The sequence below is a fragment of the Balaenoptera ricei genome, chromosome 10, assembly GCF_028023285.1.
Source record: "Balaenoptera ricei isolate mBalRic1 chromosome 10, mBalRic1.hap2, whole genome shotgun sequence".
Classification (NCBI taxonomy): Eukaryota; Metazoa; Chordata; class Mammalia; order Artiodactyla; family Balaenopteridae; genus Balaenoptera; species Balaenoptera ricei.
Genome location: NC_082648.1, coordinates 85,934,651 through 85,956,147, shown reverse-complemented (window position 1 = coordinate 85,956,147; position 21,497 = coordinate 85,934,651). Strand labels below are relative to the sequence as shown.

At 40.9% G+C, this 21,497-nt stretch overlaps 1 protein-coding gene across 1 annotated transcript in view; it reads right to left on the bottom strand.

The window, feature by feature from the left end:
- The window catches only part of ANO4 (anoctamin 4), a 459,674-nt gene that overhangs the window by 103,564 nt on the left and 334,613 nt on the right, over window positions 1-21,497 (bottom strand). Inside the window, exon 11 of the mRNA XM_059937385.1 lies at window positions 1,409-1,515. Coding sequence (XP_059793368.1) covers window positions 1,409-1,515 — 107 coding nt within the window. The remainder of the gene's footprint in view (window positions 1-1,408; window positions 1,516-21,497) is intronic.

Sequence of the window (21,497 nt, the reverse complement as noted above, 5' to 3'; positions counted from 1 at the left end):
TTTGCAATAATGGAGCTGGACCTTGTAAATATTTCTCCTTTGCCAGGTGGTACAACGTTAAGCTTTGTCAGCAGAAGGCACTGGAGGGACAATGGGGGAGGAAGGGGTTTGTCCTCCTGGTACTAGCATGCCCCTCCCAGTAGGCTTCTGCAGCTCATAGCTTCTGTGGGATCCAGCACCTGCAGTGCATGGGGGCCAGCAGCCCTGGCACCTCCTTAAGGGCGGGTGTCCCCCTGAACAGCTTCACAGAGTAATAACGCTGGTGCAACACCTCCCAATGAATGGCTTCCTTGGAACCCCTCCAGGCAGCTTCTCCCAGTACTTGAGATGGCAGGTTCGCAGAGAGTCCTACTGGCACAGAACCCCCAGCAAACTGCTCTGCCACCTAGAGAACCACAGCTGCACCCTTTCCAACAAGGTCTACGTCTCAGCTTTGTTGTGGGGAGTCTTTGTAGGGGTGGTGGCAGCTCCTAATATTTGCTATTCTTCTATTCTTTAGAGTTCTTCTTACCCTTTACTAGCCAATCCTCCATTAACTCCAAACCTCTGTCACAGTTAGTTACTTATATTAATTTTCCCTGTTCAAATTCTGTGTGGCTTTTGTGTCCTGATTAGACCCTGACTGATATAGGTCATTCTTCAAAGTATTGATAAAAATCTCACTGGGACAGAGATACCCAAAACAAAGCCACCCAAATCCTCCTGATATACAGTAATCTGTTTAATAAGGAAGGATATTTGGTCATATATTATGGAAGGACTCTCATACAAATGCCCCAAATATAATGTGTGGAGGTTATTTACTGGGGGAGGCGATTATTCGGAGGATTTACTTATGTGTGACAGCCCTGCTCTGCCTTTGCTGTTGTTCCCTGTGCCTGGAACACCTGTTTCTCCATCTTCCCACACTGGCTCCCTCTTGTCATTCAGGTTTCAGTGCAGATTCAGCTTCTCAGAAACGCTTTCCCTGACCACTCCATCCATCTCGGCTTGAACTCACCCCCACCCCGTAGCAGTCTATCTCGGAAACATCATCCATTTCGATTTCTTCGTGTTATGTATTGTATTTACTTCTTTACTGTCTGTTTTCAACTCCTTGAACCTATGCTTATCTCCCCAACCCCTCACCCAGTACCTGGCACATAATGGGCGCTCCTTACATATTTGTTGAACTGAGAGCACTTCTCCATGATCTTAGATAAAGGAGATGCCATGTTATTTTTTTTAAAAGTGATCTAAGGATTCTATTAAGATTTTACATTTCTCAGTTATCCATCAAGGGAGTATGCAGTTAGAGGCTTTATGAATGATGAGCATTTCTAGAATTGATATCAACTTAATAAAACCAAAGGAAGAGTCTGTAGTCCCCCAAATCAGAGGTAGCTTGTTATACTAATATACTACTTACCAATTTTGTTTTTTCCTTCTTCATACTTTATTCTTTGTAAAATATGATGTACAATTCTACTTCTCGTGGCATTGTTGAAGAAAGTGTCTTTGTTGTGTATGATGAAGCTGCACACACAGATTGAAAGCACAAGTTGAGGATTAATTGGAGGCAAGGGAGCTAATCTTTGATATAATTTGGTGTGACTTAGATAGAGGTGTCTCCCATCTGTCACAGAGAGGGTATGTCTGGAACAGCATGAGAGCACCCAGAGATCACACCAGAGGCAAGAGGCTCACAAATCTCAGCAGTTTGGTTCTCAGCCTCCTGAGAATATTCACACCATTATGTCAGGAAAGAGCTGGAGCTAAATGAAATTAAGTAACTTTCAACTAATACCGAGGCTAAGCCTCATATCTTGTTTTTTTTTTTTTTTCTCAGTAAGGTCATTAGATAAATTCAACTAAAAATTCATTTTGTTTTTATCTCCTTTTGTCATCTACCTCATCCCCTCCCATGTCATTTTCAGGAATTTTAATATCTGAAACTGGTTTGGGTGAAAGACACAAGAGTTAGGTAATGAGCTCTGGCCTGGCTCAGGGGTGAGGTCAGAGGTGAGTCTCTAGAAATTGCCTCTCTTTGTTCCTTTCCCATGTTCCTCCTCTCCTGGAAGGGGCCCCCCTCTCTTCTAGAGCATGTACTTAAGATTGCTGCTCTCTCAGCCAAGGGCCCACCCAGCCTCCGCAGTTTCTCACAGGACTCATACACACACACACACACACCCCACAACACTGAGTTCCCAGTAGGTGTTCCTACCCTACTGAGAGGTTTTCCAGGTAACAGATAGAGCTTCCAGGACCGTACAATGCAGCATGAAGTGGCCAGGTCTTCCCCTCCCAAGAACGTGTTAAATGGTAGAATATTAGAGATACTGGGAAAGTATAATTGCTCATAAATTATAAAGTTTATTAACTCAGCAGACTTTTATTTGGTACTTTGCATGAACTGGACACCATGCAAGGCTTATCAATGGTAGCAGCCATCGCCCTCAAAATCCAACTCAGAAGTCACCTTCCTCAGCAAGTCTCGCCACCCCTCCAACTGCACTTCTGCCACCCAAAGAGTTCAGTACTCTCTCCTCTCTCTCTATTAAAATTTCTTTTCCCAAGAAGATGAATTCTTAGGTGTTGCTCAGATCATTCAGAGATAAAACTGGCCTGGAGAAAGGGTGGTCCAAGCATGGGGTTTGGCTTGGGAATAGAAATGGGAATGTGAGTTTGGGGTAAAGGAGAAAAAGGCCAGAGAATATGAAGACGAAATGTAAGTCACATGGACCGATTTCTTGGAGAAGGACTTTCCTCTCATTTCTACTTCTCTTGTATTCTGTTATAGAATATTGGTCTCAGAAAAAAGTAATTTGACTTGGTGGAGGAGAGATAAATGCTATGTGGGTAAATGAGAAAGCTGCAGCATTTATATCTTCTCTAGGGTTCTCTGAAAACATTTTATGGCATCAAAGAGGAAGAGCGGAAAGCTAAGAGTTACATCAAATGTAGTTCCTTTTATTTTATCCTTCTCTGCTTTTTCACCTTATTTGAGACAGACCAATACACTTTAATACCAATAAAGATGTCATAAAGAAGTAGACAACAAATAAAAAAGCCCATTTTTGACTCACAATTTCAGATAACTGAAAGCTGATAAGCATGACCACGCTTGACAAGACAATTCTGGGCTAAAAGCGCATGTCCCTCCTCCATTAAATGGTTTCCCGCTTCCTTCTTTTTTTGATAGCACCCCATTACATTTTGGGAGCTCATGTAACAGTTCTCTATAATAAGCACCACAGGTGAACTTCACAATTTTGTTTTCCTCTTCTTTACATCTAGGTTGTACCTGGATCCTGGAGATTCTACAGTGGGAACAAATATATAGAGCATGTGCTGCCAGGCACTATTCTAAGCTCCAGATATGGTAACTCATTCCATGCTTATAATAAGCCGGGAGGTCAGTACTGTACAGCCCCATGTTACAGGTGAAGAACCAGAGAGGTTAAGTGATGAACCCAAGTCACTCAGTAAGGGTCAGAGCCAGGATCTGAACTCAGGCAGTCTGGTTCCAGAGGCTGTCATCTTATCCATGCCACTCACTTGCCTCCCTGGGGCAGAAACTTCTGACCCCTGGAGGTTGGCTCTCCTGGGGATCAGCCCAAGAGTTGCTCTGCTGGGAATGCTCTCCTTGTTTCTACTTATCCTTAGAGCCTCAGCTCAGGTCACATCTCCCTCCAGGGGTCTTCTCTGACTCCCCCACCTGCACCCTGAAGAGTAATGTGGTGCTACGAAAAGAGAAGGGAGCAGAAAACCATTTCATGAAGGAGAGAGATGAAATTCTAGCTTCAGCATCACGCCCACTTTCCCTTAAGACTTTGAAGTGAGACAGACCTCAGCCTGAACCCCAGCTTTGCCACTTACTATGTGGTGTTGGGACTGTCCCTCAACTTCCCTGGGTCTTGGTTTCCTCATCTGTGAAATGGGATAGCACTGTAATCACTTTCATAGGGTTTCTGCAGAATTAGGTGAGATGAGGAGCACTGCTGAGCCTGAGTCTGGCATTTAATCAGCTCTCAGGGTTAGCTGTCACCATTGCTGTTGTTTCTATAACATTATATAGAACCTGTCTGCCTACATGACTGTCTTCTCTGTAAGAGCTTCTCCAGAGCAGGGACCGACCATGTGCATCTCTATTTCCAGTACTGGTACGGGGTTTGGCATATGATAAGCCCTTAAAGTTGGCTCAAATGAGAACAAATGAGATCTTCTGGAGAACCCCAGCTAAAGTGGGGGCCTATGAGACTAACTCTCACCTCATTATACCTTGGCCTCTATTTCTGCTTCCTGGAAATCTTTCTACCCACTCCATCTTTCCAGCTACCATATGAACTATTCTCTCCACATTACTTGTCTAAGGATCTTCTTGTAGGGTGTGGAGCAATCTCATTTTCTCTGTCATTCCTTCAAACTGGAGGGCTAAGAGAAAGAACAGTGATGACTTCCTACATCATGGTTCTCAAGCTTTTCTTAGCCACTTACAAAACAACCCTCTTCAAATGAAATCACACACAAACACCATGTAAGTGGAGCTGTTTTGGGAAATGGAAGACTTGGTGTTCAGTCTCTGAGGTATGAGGGTTCCACCCAGGCTTAGAAACTCAGCTCTGCTTTCACACATTGCTGTTGGGCAGCAAACAAGTACAAATTGTATGAGGGCATCTTGACCAGGTCTATCAAAATTATTCATATAGCCTCATCACATCTCCTCTGATCTAGCAATTCCTCTCTGGAAATTTATTCTACAAGTATGCTCACCCATGTGCAAAGTGACAGATGTACAAGAATGTTCATTGTGGCATGGGTTATAATAGCAAACCTCTGGAAATGACCTACATAATTCATCAGCAGAGGAGCGGATAAACAAATAATGGTACAACTCTACAATGGAACACTGCAGCTGTAAAGAGATTAAGGATGCTCAGTGTAGATATAAAAAATCTCCAAGATACTACAGGGCAAAAATAAGGTTCAAAACAGTCATACAGCTATTTGTGTCCAAGAAGAAAACATATACATGTAAAGGAGTACATAGATATATGTGTTGACATGTATGTTTGCTGGTGCGTGCATAGAATGACTATGGAAGGATATATAAACACCTGGAAAGACTGCTTGCCTCTGGGAAGGACTAGGTGACTGGGAAGGTAGGAAGGAAACTTCACTGTACATACTTAAGACATTTTTATCATAAGTAAGTATAACCTATTAAAAAAACTGAAATATTAGAAAAAAGAAAATTTAAAGGGAGAACGAAATTTCTGTTCTAGGTTGTTCTTACTTTCACCCTCAGTGGTGAGGAGGGGAATAAACTGCTGAATTGGTGGAGGATCAACTATATGATTAAGGCTCTAAACATCTATCTCCTTATCCTACCGCTTGGAGGAATTCTGTAACATGCCCAAAGTCATACAACCAGCAGGTGTTGAGAAAGGGTTAAAAAACCAAATGCCGGGCTTCCCTGGTGGCGCAGTGGTTGAGAATCCACCTGCCAATGCAGGGGACACGGGTTCGAGCCCTGGTCCAGGAAGATCCCACATGCCGCGGAGCAACCAAGCCCGTGCACCGCAGCTAATGAGCCTGCGCTCTAGAGCCTGCGAGCCACAACAACGGAGCCCACATGCCACAACTACTGAAGCCCATGCGCCTAGAGCCCGTGCTCCGCAACAAGAGAAGCCACCACAATGAGAAGCCTGTGCACCACAACGAAGAGTAGCCCCCCACTCACCGCAACTAGAGAAAGCCCGCGTGCAGCAACAAAGACCCAACACAGCCAAAAATAAATAAATAAATAAATAATTTAAAAAAAATCCCCAAATGCCTTGCTCCAAATCTTCCCATTCTTTTGTAAAAGGAACTGCTGGAAGGTCTGCCTGTGTGTATGTGTGTGAAGGAGGCTTTCTGAATGCTTCCACCTTGCCCTATGAGGAAGGCCCTGCTCACTAAGTAATGGGCAGACCTGAGCCTGAAGCTCCCGCTGACCCCCTCCAGGACCTCTACCCTCCTGCCTTCCCTGGAGGAGAACAGCTCTTGGTTTTTACTTGGGGAGGCTCCGACCTCCTTTACTCGAGGAGGGATTAAATAGAAAAGGAAAACGCTGTGAAACTGAGGTTTAACTCCAGACCTCCCGGGGCTGTGGTTATTTGCGCTTTACTGATATGTTCTCCTGTGGCCAACTGTCCACGGCAGTGTTGTAGAGTATCACAATATGCTGGTTGTTTAGCAGGCAAGCATTCTGTCTGCTCTGTGCAAAGCACTGTGTGTGAGGGTGTTACACATGGAGGTGGGTGGAGGGAGGGAAGGGACGTGGATGTTATATATGCATGTATTTTGATTAGGGGACTGCAAAAGTGGAAAGAACCCAGCTCCTTTCTTATATATTCCTATTCGATAAAATGAGAAACACGCCAGCATTCAAGGGTGTGAACTGGGGAAAGGTGCTTGTTAGAGCCGGGTATAAAATCAGCTTATGAAGCGTGCCACTTTTAAAGCAGATAACAACTCATTTCTTTTTCCTAAACTTTTCTCTTAGGCCACAGCTATGAGGATAAGACTACACTGTCTTCACAATTACTTTAGTTTGAATTAGCTAGAGTCCAGTACCGTTGGATAAAAATTTCTAAGATAATGAAAATGTTCTATATCTGTGCTATCCAATATGGTAGCCATTGGTCATATGTATCTATTAAGCACCTGAACTGTGGCTAGTGTAACTGAGAAAGTGAATTTTTACTATAATTCAAACTGATTAAAATTTAAACAGCCCCATGTGGCTGGGAGCTAACTGATATTGACAGTGCAAATAAACAATTGCCTAAACTGTGGACGACACTTTGAGTATGCAGGCAGAGCCTAATGATGGGGTCCTTATCTTGCATCCCCCTTTGACTACAGAACCTGGAGCAGGAAACTGGGCGAGGGGTGAGCGTGCCCTCCAGGTCCATGTACAGGTTGCCTGAAGACCTGAATTCAAGTCCTGCTCTTTTACTTTAGCTGTGTGGTTTTGGGAGGTCACTGAGTCTCTCTGAGACACAGTAATCTGTCAGGAAAATGAGGGTCATAATGCCTTAACTGCCCAAGGACAGGGTTAGACAGTCACAAAAGCGAGATGATAAATTATTGAGATAGATTACTAAACCTAGTTGGTAGGCAGTTGGATATAGTGTCCAATCGTCTATTTGAGATCACATTTGCAGTCTAAGAGACAACTCAAACCGAACATGTCCCAGACAGAACTTTTGATCTGCACCCTTATCAAAGAAAAACCTGCTTTCTCCCTGGTCTTTTCCATCTTAAAAAATGGCACTGCTATGCACCCAATTTCTCAAGTCACAAACTTGAAATTATCTTTGATCCTCTGTCTCTCATATCCGATATCCAATCAAGTTCTTTGGGTTCCTCTTCCCAGATGTTATCCTGAATCTGATCCTTTCTCACACTTCTTGCTTCAAAGCTGTTTCCAGGACTACTGCAATAGCCGCCTGACTATTCTAATTTCACTCTTTCTCCCTTTAGTTCATTCTCTATGAATCTATGAGGCAATGATCTTTTAAAACATAAATAAAATCTTATCCCCCTTCTGCTTAAAGCTCTTCAATGACATCCCACCGATTTTTGAATAAAGCCCAAGCACCTTTCCATGGTCTAAATGCTCATACATGGTCTGGTTCTTGCTTACACCAATGACTTCATCTCCTTTCTTCTTCCCCTTGGTCACTGTAAACCAGCAACATTGCCCTTTTTTCTGTTCTTGGAAAAAATCCAGCTTGTTATTGCCTAGGGCTTTTGCCCATGCTGTTCCTAGATTTTTGCATCACTTTTTGGTCTCAACTTAAATGTCACGTCCTTACCATCCTAGCTAGGACTGTCACTCTCCTGCTCCACAAGTTACTCCCTCTCTGTTCTATTACCTTGTTTTATTTTCTTAAGTTTTACTTTGAATTTTTTTTTTTTTATTGGGGCAGGGGTGGAGAGAGATGTATCTACATGTTCACTGTCTGCCCCCTTCTCCTGAAGAATGCAGGCAGGGCTTGGACTGCCTTGTTCCTTATTCTAGGGCCCGAGTGAATAATCAGACCATGTGTTTTCCATACCTAGAGACCCACTGAATGTTGCAGAAATCGTCAGATTATATCACAGATAAATTTTACATTTTTCTCCAACTTAAAGATTCTGAAAATCAGTTTTATTTTATAATTATGCTTTCTTTGTATGTGTTACTACTTTGGGGGAAATAAAGGCAATGAAGAGGTTTTTAAAAATTTGGTTTAATACCTACCTTATGAAATTTCTGAAATTGATAAACAAGTATCCTTCACGATATGAAAATCTCCATGGTTTAAAACTTCAAGTGGAAACTTTCTCAAGAAGCATTTAACTACCTATAGATGGTGCTGTATAAGTATTTTAGATTCATAGCCACATTATTGACTTCTATAAATTTAAAAATCTAAGGCATATGGCAAAGAAAGAAACAGAAACAGATTATTAATCAAGGCATGTTTCTTGGCCCTAGAGTACAGGGGCTCGAAGCACGTGTCCCACTGGATTTCAGAACTGCTCTGCTTCTGCTGCTCTCCATTTTGAACGGAAGAAGCATCTATTGTAATTATCTGGGCGCATCTCTCCTCACGGTCTGTTGGAAACGTAAGGGGCAGTTAGTTTGTCTTTTATATTAACAGGTCTCTGGTCCAGGAAGAACTATACCTGAAGAGCTGCTTCCAAGGATTCTCATCCCCAATTGAACCTGATGTTGGAACAAAAGATCCTGGACTTTGAGCCTAATGTCATATTGGGATGAGAACTTTGGGGATCCTGAAATGGGAGAAATGTGAATAAAATACACGCCAGAGGGAAGACTGTGGTGGAATGCAAAAAATGGCCACAATTCCTCCCATTCCTATATACACATCCCATTGTGATGTGAATTTCTTGCTTCTTCCATCAAGAGGTAGAGTCTATCTCTTCACCTCTTGAATCTGAGTATGTCTTGTGACTGGCTTTCATCAACAGAATGTGGAAGAAGTGATTTTTGTTGAGTTCTGAGCTGAGGTCCAAGCTCTGAGCACCCACTCCCGTCCACTTGGAACACTGGCCCAAGACTGCCAGCATACAGAAGCCTGAGCTAGCCTCTCTGAAGATAAATGACCACGTAGAGAGAGAAACCCAGCCACAAGCTGGCACCACCCACCAGACATGTAAGGGAGAGAATTTCAGACTGTCCAGCCTGGCTGAGCAAAGAGATGATTGCAACCACGTGTTGACTCCAACTGAAACCAGTGGAAGAACTGACCAGCTGATTCCAGCACAAACTGCTCAAACAAAAGAATCATGAGCAAATAAAACGTGTGCTGTTTCAAGCCAGTAAGTTTTACTGTTACATAGCAGTAGATGACCAACAGACCAGTCTTTCGTGATGGTTGAAATTGTACTATTTCATAATACAGAAAGAAAAGTGAAGGTTAATGCCTTAAAGATAAATATTTCAGGAAGCTTTCTTAATTAGACTTTTAAATAGAGACCTCCTTTTTTTTTTTTTAACAAAGAGAAGCAAAGGTGATACAGTTAACCGTCACTTAAATTACATCCTCAAATTAGTGAAAATCTAAGTAGGAACAAAGCAGCCAATTAATTTTTTATGCGACAAGACCTATTTTGATAGTTTTGGGGGCTTTAGGCAACTGCAGTGCAGTAACTTTTTTATTTGGCTGCACCGCACAGCTTGTGGAATTTTAGTTCCCCGACCAGGGATTGAACCTGGGCCCTTGGCAGTGAGATCACGGAGTCCTAACTACTGGACGGCCAGGGAATTCCCCTAACTTCTTAAGTATACTTGTTATGAGTAAAAGGATGAGATGATTATCGAACTAAATATATAATATTCAGAGTCCTGACTGGTAAAAATTTTCAGGCCTCTTTTTAGGCAATAAGCTACTGGAATAAAAAGCAATGTGAGACATTTTTATTCCAATGGTCACTTTTAATTGTACTTCACAATCTCACCTTTTCTATTTGAATGTTAAATACAAATTAAGAAATACTTGCTCTTGAGACTTTCAGGTAAGGATGGAAAATTAAACACCTGTATTCAATTTTTCTCTCTCTCAAAACCCCATGAAAATAATAGCAATGTGTGTGTGTTTGTGTTTAAATAAAGGTGTAACACTCAAGGGACGGGGATAGCAGAAGAAAATAGCAAGAAAATGTTGGAATGAGAAAAGTAGACCGACAAGTGGTAACAGAGTTAGGAGACCAGAAAAAGCTGAATACTAAATCAGCTCTGGGGAGAACCAAGACAAATTATATTTATGCTACAAAATCACATAAAATCGTAGAACTGGGGCACCAGTGACCTCTAGAAGTGGGCTGAAGGGGATGCTAAAATAAGTACTGGCTGAAAGCTGTTTAGGAAGAAGTCAGATCCCCAGATCCTCACTTGTACTCTAACAGAGTACTAGAGGTTTTTTTTGTTTTTTGTTTTTTTTGATAGGGTAATATAGTCTCTGAACTGAGACATCAGTCATGGTTAGGAGTAGGGGTACCATAGTGAACTCTGGAGGATCAAGTGAATATTTGCATCCTGGAAGCTGAGACTCCCAGCTATCTTCATCCATTTAGGCTCTATAACACTGGCAGCCAGGCCTTGACTTTTCAGGCAGAAGACTGGCAGAGACCTCTCTGGGGAATCCTACCAGCCTAAGATGAAAAATCTAAAGTGACATCGGAGACTCCAAAATAAAACTACCCAGCCACAAAGCCCACAGTTGACAGGCTCCACCTTATACTCTAAACTTCTTCTCAAGTTTTGCATTTCCTATTCTTAAATATGGACAGCCAGCCAAAGATTACTACATATCTGAAGAAATCTATTAACATGAAAGATAGAGAAAAATGCAAAGAGACAAAAACAATCAGAAAGAAATACGTTAGAGGAAATTAGGCTATGTAGAGTGATGAAATATTTAAAAAATCATTATGAATAGGCCATATATGACAAGCCCACAACTGACATCACACTCAGTGATGAAAAGCTGAATGCTTTTCTTCTAATATCAGGAACAAGACAAGAGGCCAACTGTTGTAACTTTCATTTACATACTATTGGATGTTCACTAAACATATTGTGATAATCATTTCATGATGTATGTAAGTCAAATCATTATGCTGTACACCTTAACCTTACACAGTGCTGTATGTCAATTACATCTCAATAAAAGTGGGAGGAAAAAAGACAACCCCCTCTTTCCCCCCCCAAACTCCATAGTATTAGCAGTCCTAGGCAGAGCAATTAGCCAAGAAAAAGAAATAAAAGGCATTCAAATTGGAAAAGAAGAAGTAAAACTGTCACTATTTGCAGATGACACGATATTATTTATAGAAAACCTTAAATTCTCCACTAAAAAACTGTCAGAACTAACAAATGCAGTAAAGTTATAGGATACAAAATCAATATACAAAAACTTGTTGCATTTCTATACACTAATAATGAACTCTCAGAAAGAGAAATTAAAAAACAATCTCATTTACAATTGCATCAAAGAGAATAAAATACCTAGAAATATATTTAACCAAGGACGTGAAAGACCTGTACACTGAAAACTGTAAGACATTGATGAAAGAAATTGAAGAAGACACAAATGGAAAGATATTCCATGCTCATAGGCTGGAAAAATTAATATTGTTAAAATGTCCATACTACCCAAAGCAATCTATAGATTCAATTTAGTCCCTCTCAAAATTCCAATGGCATTTTTCACAGAGATAGAAAAAAAAATCTTAAAATTTGTATGGAATTACAAAAGACCCTGAATAGCCAAAGCAATCTTGAGAGAAAACAAAGCTGGAGGTATCACATGCCTTGATTTCAAACTATATTACAAAGCTGCAGTAATCAAAACAATATGGTACTGGCATAAAAGCAGACACAAAGATCAATGGGACAGAACTGAGAGTCCAGAAATAAACCCACACACATATGGTCAATTAATTTATGACAAAGGAGCCAACAACATACAATGGGGAAAGGACAGCCTCTTCCATAAATGGTGTTGGGAAAACTGGAGAGCCACATGCAAAAGTATGAAACTGGACCACTATCTTACACTATACATAAAAGTTAACTCAAAATGGATTAAAGAGTTGAATGTAAGACCTGAGGCCATAAAACTCCTAGAAGAAAATATAAGCAGTAAGCTCCCTGACATTGGTTTTGGTGATGATATATTTGGCTTTGACACCAAAAGCAAAGGCAACAAAAACAAAACTAAACAAGTGGTACTACATCAAACTAAAAAGCTTCTGCACAGAGAAGGAAGCCATCAACAAAATGAAAAGGCAACCTACGGAATGGGAGAAAATATTTATAAATCATATACCTGATAAGGGGTTAATATCTGAAATATATAAAGAACTCATACAACTCAATAGCAAAAAAACCAAAAAACAAACAAAAAAACAATCTGATATAAAAAAATGGGCAGAGGATCTGAATAGACATTTTTCTAAAGAAGACATACAGATGGCCAACATGAAAAGATGCTCAACATCACTAATCATCAGAGAAAGTAAAATCAAAACCACAATGAGATACCATCTCAGACCTATTGGAATGGCTATTATCAAAAAGACAAGAAACAAGTGTTGGTGAGGATGTGGAAAAAAGGGAGTCCTTTTGCACTGCTGGTGGGATTTTAAACTGGTACAGCCACTATTGAAAACAGCATAGACGTTTCTCAAAAAATTAAAAATAGAACTACCATACACCATATGATGCAGCAATTCCACTTCTGGGTATTTATCTGAAGGAAATGAAAATACTAACTTGAAAAGATATATGTGCCCCCATATTTATTACAGTATTATTTATAATAGCCAAGATATGGAAGTAACCTGTGTCCATCAATAAATGAATAATAAAGAAAATGTGGTGTTGTATATATATAACTCAGACATAAAAAAGAAGGAAATCTTGCCATGTGACAACATGGATGAACACCGAGGGCATTATGCTAAGTGAAGTAAGTCAGAGGAAGACAGACCAATAAACTATGATCTTGCTTATACGTGGAACCTGAAAAAGAAAACAAGCTCCTAGAGTCGGAGAACAAATGAACAAACTGGTGGTTACTGAGGGTGGGGGTGGACAAAGTTGGTGAAGGGGATCAAAGGGTACAAACTTGCACTTATAAAATAAATAAGTTATGGGGAAGTAATGTACAGCATGGTGTCTTTAGTTAATAATACTGTATTGCATATTTGAAAGTTGCTAAGGGTAAATCTTAAAAGTTATCACAAGAAAAAAAATTGGTAACTATGTATGGTGATGGATGTTAACTAGACTTATTGTGGTGATCATTTTGCAGTATATACAAATAATCATTATACTGTACACCTGAATCTACTGTGTTATATGTCAATTATACCTCAATTTAAAAAATCATTATGTTCAGAGAGTTAAGAAGATAATGCAATTGTGAATAAAGCTCAAAATATGATCTTAAAAAGCTAGAACCTTATGAGAATAAAATAGTCCTTTGAAACTAAAACAAAATGAGAGCAGAAATTAAAGCTCAATAGAAGAATCTGAAAATAAGTTGTAGAAATTTCCCAGGGCAAAAAGGTATAGATAACAAATGGAGAGGAAAGATAAGGATGTGAGAGTCTCAGCTCAGGAAGTCCAATATCTGAAAAATAAGAATTCTAGAAGGAGAAGAAGAACAACTTAACCACAAAATTCAAGAATTATTCAAGAAAATTTCTGTGAACTGAAAGAGTAGTCAAGTTGAAAGGGACCAGTACAATAGATGACCACAGAGCCACATCAAGATACATAACTATGATATTTCAGAACACGGGGGACAAAGAAATGATCGTACAAGCTTCCATAGAGGAGAAAACAAGTTACATAGAGGGAATTAGGAACTGGAATGTTTTTGAAGTTCTCAGCGGCAATATTGAGTTTTAGAATCAAAGGATCAAGACTTTAAAAATTCTAAGGGAAAAGGATTTCTATACCTAGTCAAACTATCATTACAAATGAAGTATAACAACTATGTGTATTCGTTTGCTACAGCTGCGATAACAAAGTGCAATGGATTGGGTAGGTTAAACAATAGAAATTTATTTTCTCACAATTCAGAAGGAAGAAGCTGCCTCATGGATAGATAGAATACTTTTTATGAACCCAAGAGCTCTTATAATAGCATCTACTTTACTGGTTCAAGGTAAAACAAACCTGGGTTAGAGTCTTGGTTCTGCCAAGTACTAACTATTTGAATTTTAAAAAGTAACTTCTCTAAGCCTCAGTATCCTGATCTTTCAAATGGGTCAACAATAATACCCACTTCAGAGAGAGGTTTGAAGATTAGGAGGTGTTGCCTGCAGTGTACTCATGTACACACTGTGCTCATAAATGGTAGGTTTATGATATTATTAGCTCTCTCTTTGCCACTTTTTATAAAGATTACTGATCCTCAAAGTTCTAACACGCCCTGATAAATAAGTACCTGTTATTTTGAAATCAAGTATTAAAAAGTCTTTATTTTAATAAAATATTTTCAGATACACAAAAATGCTGTATTCCTAAAAATACAGTATTAGATTGTATGTTTAAAAACTTTACAGAAATGGTATCATGCTCTACTCATTCTTCTGCAACTTACTTTCCTTGTGCAACCATGTGAGTTTCATTCATGTTGACAAAAGGAGCTCTAGTCCAATCATATTTCCTGCTGCTTAGAAGTCTGTTGTATGAGGACACTACAGTTTGTTGGTTCACTTTCCTGCTGGCGGATATTTAGGCTATTTCTAATGTTTTACTATTATAAACAATGCTGCAAAATGCACATGAGCAAGTGTTTCTCAAAGAAGAACATATCTAAGAGTGGCATTTCTGGTATGTTCATTTGGACAGGTTTTAAGAAAGAAGCAACAGACAAACTTGGGAGTCTCATCCACATGTCACATCAGGACATGATTAGTGGTGAGGTGTGTCATAATTAATTTGACACTAGTAACAGTTAAAGTGCTTAAATTTGGGAACGGAATATATGGGAGTAAATTGATGTTATTATAAAGGTACCTCAAATCCATTCTAATTATTTTTTAAAACCAATGTACTGTTTAGAGGAACAGTAAAGCACAAAGGAATGTGTTGCATAAGTAACCATTCCCGTGTGTCATGGTAGAAAAAGGTTGGAGAATCATTGCTTGAATCAAATATTTTTAAAATGTCAGTCACCTAACACAAGAATATGCATTCACTGGGCCTATTGTTAAGACATGGTAGGCCAAACGGTATCTCTGATGTTGGCTAGGTATACACAGAACCAAGCGAACTAGGGAGATGGACAGTTATCTGGATAATTCTGCAGGAAGAGGAGGTGGCAGGAGGAGCAAAGGATGGAGGAAAGAAGAAGAGAGAAAAAGTGATATCCTGGAGTTAGTAACAATTCAGGCCAATCCTATACTATCTCCATCTTTAGTGAGAAAGTTCACATATATCAAAATTATCTATTTATATATCAGGTACATATATTATTAACAATAACAGACAAATTTATTGAACATTTATCATATGTACTTAAATACTGTGTTGCCACTTTTTACAATATTACATGGGTATTATTATTATTCCCAATTTATGAGTAAAGAAATTGAAGCTCAGAATCATACAGCTTGTGAGTTGCAGAGCTGGGATTTGGGGTCCAGGACCCAAAAACTCCAGAGCCTCTGGGAGCTCAACTGTTAACCCTTAAGGACAAAAAATGTGACTCATTCATCTTTGTCCAGCCCTACACAGTGCCTGTCAGAGAAATGGTGCTTGACGCTGACTGAATTGAAATGGATATTCAGAATGGAAACATGAAAGCACTGCAATATTTAAATTTATTAGAGATCACTTTTATCTGCCACTCAAGTGAGCCAGAATGAAGAGGAAATAATTTTTTTAAAAATCTGTACACACAAGTTTGGAAACATAAGTGATTTCTTAATTAATCCTCAGACCAGAAAAATCCAATTTAGGATAACCCAGGCCTTAGTTTTCTACTAATTAGGGTGCTAACTGTCATTCGGTCAATAGTAAGGTTTCTCCTGAATTATCTAAGTAATTGTCACTGTGTAAATTAATCATTCAGTGACTCATCCATGGCTATTGTCTTAGCTTGGTCTTGGTCATGGGTCTTGTTTTTATATTCTCTTATTGGAGCTGAGTAGGTCTGAGTGCTGACCAAAGGGACAGATCTGTCTACTTTCCTGCAGTTTATTTTGGTTGTTGTGATCAGCAAAGACCTAGAAATTATGTCAAGCATCTACAAAACTTGGAATTTGATAAAAAGTTATCTTCCTTAATCCTTGTCTTTTTTTTTTTTTTTTTTGACCATTTTTCCCCCCTCTACCATCTTAGTGGCAACCTCTATCTATTCCTGCTACAGCGACAGTACCCCCTCTAGGGCTCTTCCTTCCTCCCCTTGTTTTTAACTCTCTAGAAAAGATCTGATAAACTTATTCATAATGGGGTATAAAGGAAAAATAACATAAAAAATTTCACTTTTCCCAGGGACATTTTTTATTTTAAATGTGGATGACTTTAGCCAAAGGATTAAAGTTCATACTGTAAAATTCCAGGTATTAGGGAGTGTACTGCTTACTAAGTTATCTCTTAGCTTCCCTCTTTTATATTCTCTATGTGCTGGAGCAGGGACCCTGCCAACGACAATTCTACTTTGCACCTGGCTCTCTGATATGTTCTGCCAGTAGGGGGCACTGGAAGGGGAAAAAATGGAGGCAAGGGGACTCGGTCTTTCCTGTTTGCCTGTTCTCCTTGTCGATGTCACCCCAGCAGTGATTCTTCAACCTCATCGTGACAATTGGTTCCAGTTTTCATCTTTTAAAAAATACCCCAACCTAGACTCACTGCATTGTCCCATACCCCAAAGGTACCAGCCAGGGCAACACCTCCTCAGAGGTATAGCGCTCAACTCCAGGGCTCCTCCTCTGAGCTTCTAAAGGTTCCGAAAACCCCACCCTCTTCCTTCTGTTCCTCTGGCCCTTGGAGCAGTAGCTGCTTCACTTCCTGAAGTTATTTTCTGTGTGGCCTCAGTGCTCCCTGGGTGACATGTTAGTTCTCTGATATCGACCTAATCAGTTCCCCGCCTTAACCTCTGTTAAAATAACTGCTGAGTTTCAGTTTTCCTGAATGAAGCCTGAGTGATACAGGATGGTAGAGAAGGAAACAGGTCAGGGGAAGAGGCTGACTCCTTCTCTCAGAAACCACATACCACATAAGCAGACATCTACCTGTCCTGTTTGTTAATCTGAAAGAAATACCACCATGGTATACTATGCATAAAATAGATAAACAACAAGGATGTACTACTGTATAGCACTGGGAATTATAGCCATGATCTTGGAATAACTTTTAATGAAGTATAATCTGCAAAATACTGAATCACTATTCTGTACACATGAAATATAATTCTGTAAATCAACTATACTTCAATTTAAAAAAAAGAAAAAAAAAAGATGGTCTATGAAGTTGAATTTTGAAAACTTCCAATCCCATGTCTGATTTCTGTCCCACAGAGTTTCTCTCTCTTCTGCCCGAATCTTTGCTAACTTTCATGGAAACTTCCTGTCCTAAAAAACTAAAAGGTTTCTAAAACAAAACAAAACAGCATAAGACATCATCTGAGCCCTGAAAGAGCTCACAGACTACTGTGTTATATAAATGTGACGGGACAAAAAAAAAAATACTAACGTGGGTTATTCCTAGGTAAATTGCATTATTTTTCCTAATTGGCTGCTTTTCTTTGTGAGGATTATATATCCCTACCCATTATCAAGGACCTACAGCCCCCTTCCCTGGGGAGAAGTGTAATTCCTCTCCCTATTACTATGCTTGGCTGTGAGACTTGTTTGGCAGATGCAATATGAGCAGAAATTTTAAGAGCCATTGTGTGGCTCGACAATTACTTTTTTTTCTGCCATGAGAATGCATGCCTTACATACCAAGTGAAGTTAAGTCAGAAAGAGCAAGACAAATTCCATACGATATCACTTATATGTGGAATCTAAAATATGACACAAATGAACCTATCTACGAAACAGAAACAGACTCACAAACATGGAGAACAGTCTTGTGGCTGCCAAGGGGGAGGGGAGTGGGGGGAGGGATGGGCTGGGAGTTTGGGATTAGTAGATGCAAACTATTATATATATATATATATATATATATATATATATATATATATTGTAGAATGGATAAACAACAAAGTCCTACTATATAGTATGGGGAACTATATTCAATATCCTGAGAAAAACCATAATGGAAGAGAATATAAAAAAGAATGTATATGTATGTATAACTGAGTCACTTTGCTGTACAGCAGAAATTAACACAACATTGTAAATCAACTCTACTTCAATTAAAAAGAGAGAGAGAGAATGCGTGCCTTGGGCACAGGTTGCTTCTTCAGGCAAGATCTCATAAGAAAGGAGACCTGTGAAGAAGAGCCTCAGTTGGCCCACAGCTAATGTGTTAGCTGAGCAAGAAATAAGCCAGACACTGAGATTTGAGGGTTGTTTGTTACTGCAGTAGAATGTAGCATAATCTGACTGGCACAGTCTCTAACCCAACAAAGACAATCCTGTAATTTATGGTCTAATTTACCCTCTCCTGAAAAGGATGGATTTTTTTTTTCCCCCCTGGTGGAGAAGCTATGTCAGTCCTCATAAGAAAGTGATGGGAGAGAGCAGTGAGGCTTGTGTGGAGGAGAGGAACAGTAAAGGAAGAGGAAAGAAAAACTGTGCAGGCTGGGGTGAAGGAGGAATGGGTTTGTCGGGGGAGAAAAAGGGCAACACCCGAGTACAGGATGGTACGAAGGAAGGAGAATGATGAGTAGTTTCTGAGGACCATGTACTTGGCTTCTCTTTGTGTCCTTTGAGAAACTCGAGTAAAGACTGGAACACCCTTCTAATTACTTTTGGCTGCTGCATTGAGCTTTGTGCCACACACAGACGTGGACGGAAAGAAATAATTGTATATCATCAGTGCCATAATCACAACATTTACAAAGGCTAATGGGCCCAGAAGTCTAATGCCGTCTGCATGAGACATAGGAGGCCTTGTAAAGACAGCGGTATCTGGACTAGCTCCCGGGGGAGGAAAGGCTTTCACCAGACAATGAGCGGAATGAGAGCCCACCCGAGGACGCGGGAGCATCCGTCACGAGGCATTCAGGTGACCCCCGCCGCCACGTGGTAGGATCATCCAGCCCGGGAGGCTAGGTGGGAGGGGAGAAGCTGGGGAAGCTGCTTTAGGTGCCATGCGAAGGAGTTTGAACTTGATCTCAAGGGACGTAGGGGATCTTTGAAAGCTCTTGAGCAAGGAAGCAATGAGGCCACATGGGGCGTGCATGGAATTCCCTACCGAGGGTGCCCGGCTAAGGAGCTGAGGAAAGGGAGGAATCCGGCCCAGGCTCTGCTAGCCAGTCTGTGGGCTGTGGATTCTGGAGGAAGGGAATTGTTCAAATTGCCGTATGGGCTGGTGACCAGAGCCTGGCCAATGACCTGTGACATGAGTGTGGTGAACAGACTGGGGTTGTGGGGAGAGACAGAGGAAGTGAGGAGACTTATACCTGTTCACCCAAGAGGTGGTGGCCAGTTCAACCAAGGCAGTGGCAGTGAGGTCAGAAAGGAGAAACTAGGACCGAAAGTATCTGGTGGTGATGGTGGGCGGTGAGGAAGGCAGTCACCATGCAGCGGGGATAGTGTTAATCAGGAGCGGGAAACACAAAACGGATGATGTGGGTGCCGTGAGGACAGTGGGAAATGAGAAGAATGTGGTGCACCCCGGGGATAAAGACACTTCTAAGACGTGGTCCCGAATCAGCCGTCATCTGAATAAAGCACTATTCACAAAGGCCACAGGTTTAACTTCTATCCTCTCCTGAGTGCCACTCTTAGAGGTAAGCAGTACCTTGCCCAGGCCCAGGACGTCACAGGGCTCTTACGTGGCCTGTCCCCAGCTGACCGCTCCTCACGAGGTGAGCTGTCGGCAAGGCCAAGGGCGTGTGCCCACCAGAGCCCGCCCCCACAGCGCCGAGCCCACTTCCAGGTCTTTGTGGGCCTCTTGAGGACACCGCTCTTACTGATGGTAGCCAAGCAGGGGTTGTGGATGGCGCCTGGACGGGGGCTGGGGTATCCACGTGTATGAGTCTGAGCAGCCCAGTGGGGGATGGAACTACGGGTGGGAAGAGAAGAGGGCAGCCCATGGGGCAGCAGGGGAGCTGCTTCTCGCCCCCAGCAGGGGAATGGACCTCTGAGGAGCCTGAGCACTTGGACTTCCAGGTCTCTATGCAGCTGTATTTGTCGAGGTAGGAGAGACGGTGTTGTATGTAATTGTTAACATCATTTATTACTGTTAATTGTTGAGACACACGATCTATAGGGTTCATTTGTACGCTTGCCCGAGGCCTTACAATTGTTACCGGCAGGCCTGTCCTTCCCTTAGATTCAAGACTAGTGATTTAAAAGAGGTGAATCTATTGTCTTTCACCCCAAAACCCTAATGAAGATAAATGAGAGCCAGGGTGCGAGTGCGCCAGCAGAGCAGGTAAGACTGAGTTCGTGGAATCTGACTGTTCAGGAAAGAGGGTTTCCTGCTTCTGCCAGCTGTGTAACTCAGATAACTGACTTACTCTCTCTGTTCCATTTCTCCACCTCTAAATGGAAATCACAATACTATATATCAGGCTCATGGGTAGCCCGATGGCTAGTAAGTGCTATGGTAAATGCTAGCTATGGTATCATGGAAGGAGCAGGAGTTTGACATCAGGCAGATTGGGGTTCTAACCCCAAAGTCTGCCTGTTACTATGTAGCCCTGGGTAAACTGTTTAATTCTCGGAGCCTGGGTTCCATCTCTGTAAAGTGAGGATCATAAAATTATGTTGCAGTGTTGCTGCAAAGGTCAAAGGACACAATGAATGAAGAACACGTGGCACAGAGCCTGGTGCAGGTACCTACCAGGCACAGTGGTCTCCTCCCCCTCTGACCACTACTGTTCCACGTGACATCATGCACAGTGTCATGACATCATACACAATCCACCCACAGGTGCGGTCCCAGTGCCCTCCCTTCCCCTTTAAGTTAACCCTTCTTTATTTTATTGTACCTAAATTTGGCAAGTCTTCCCTCTTCCCATAGGTGCTCTAAATTGCCTTTTACCACTTTGATGAGTCAAATAGCCTCTTTCCTGTCAAATTTGACATGCTCGAGTTAAAATTTTAAATAAATATGTACATATGTATAAATATACATATGAACACATAGTAACATATACTATGTACATACTATAGTACAATACTTGCCACATAATAATACAAAAGCATTTGTTAAATGAATAAGTTGATAAATGTTAAAGAACTATTTACAGATGGATAAATGGCAATAAAAGAGTTCTAAGGGACTATCCAAAGTTGGTCCCACAAATACTAAGAGAACA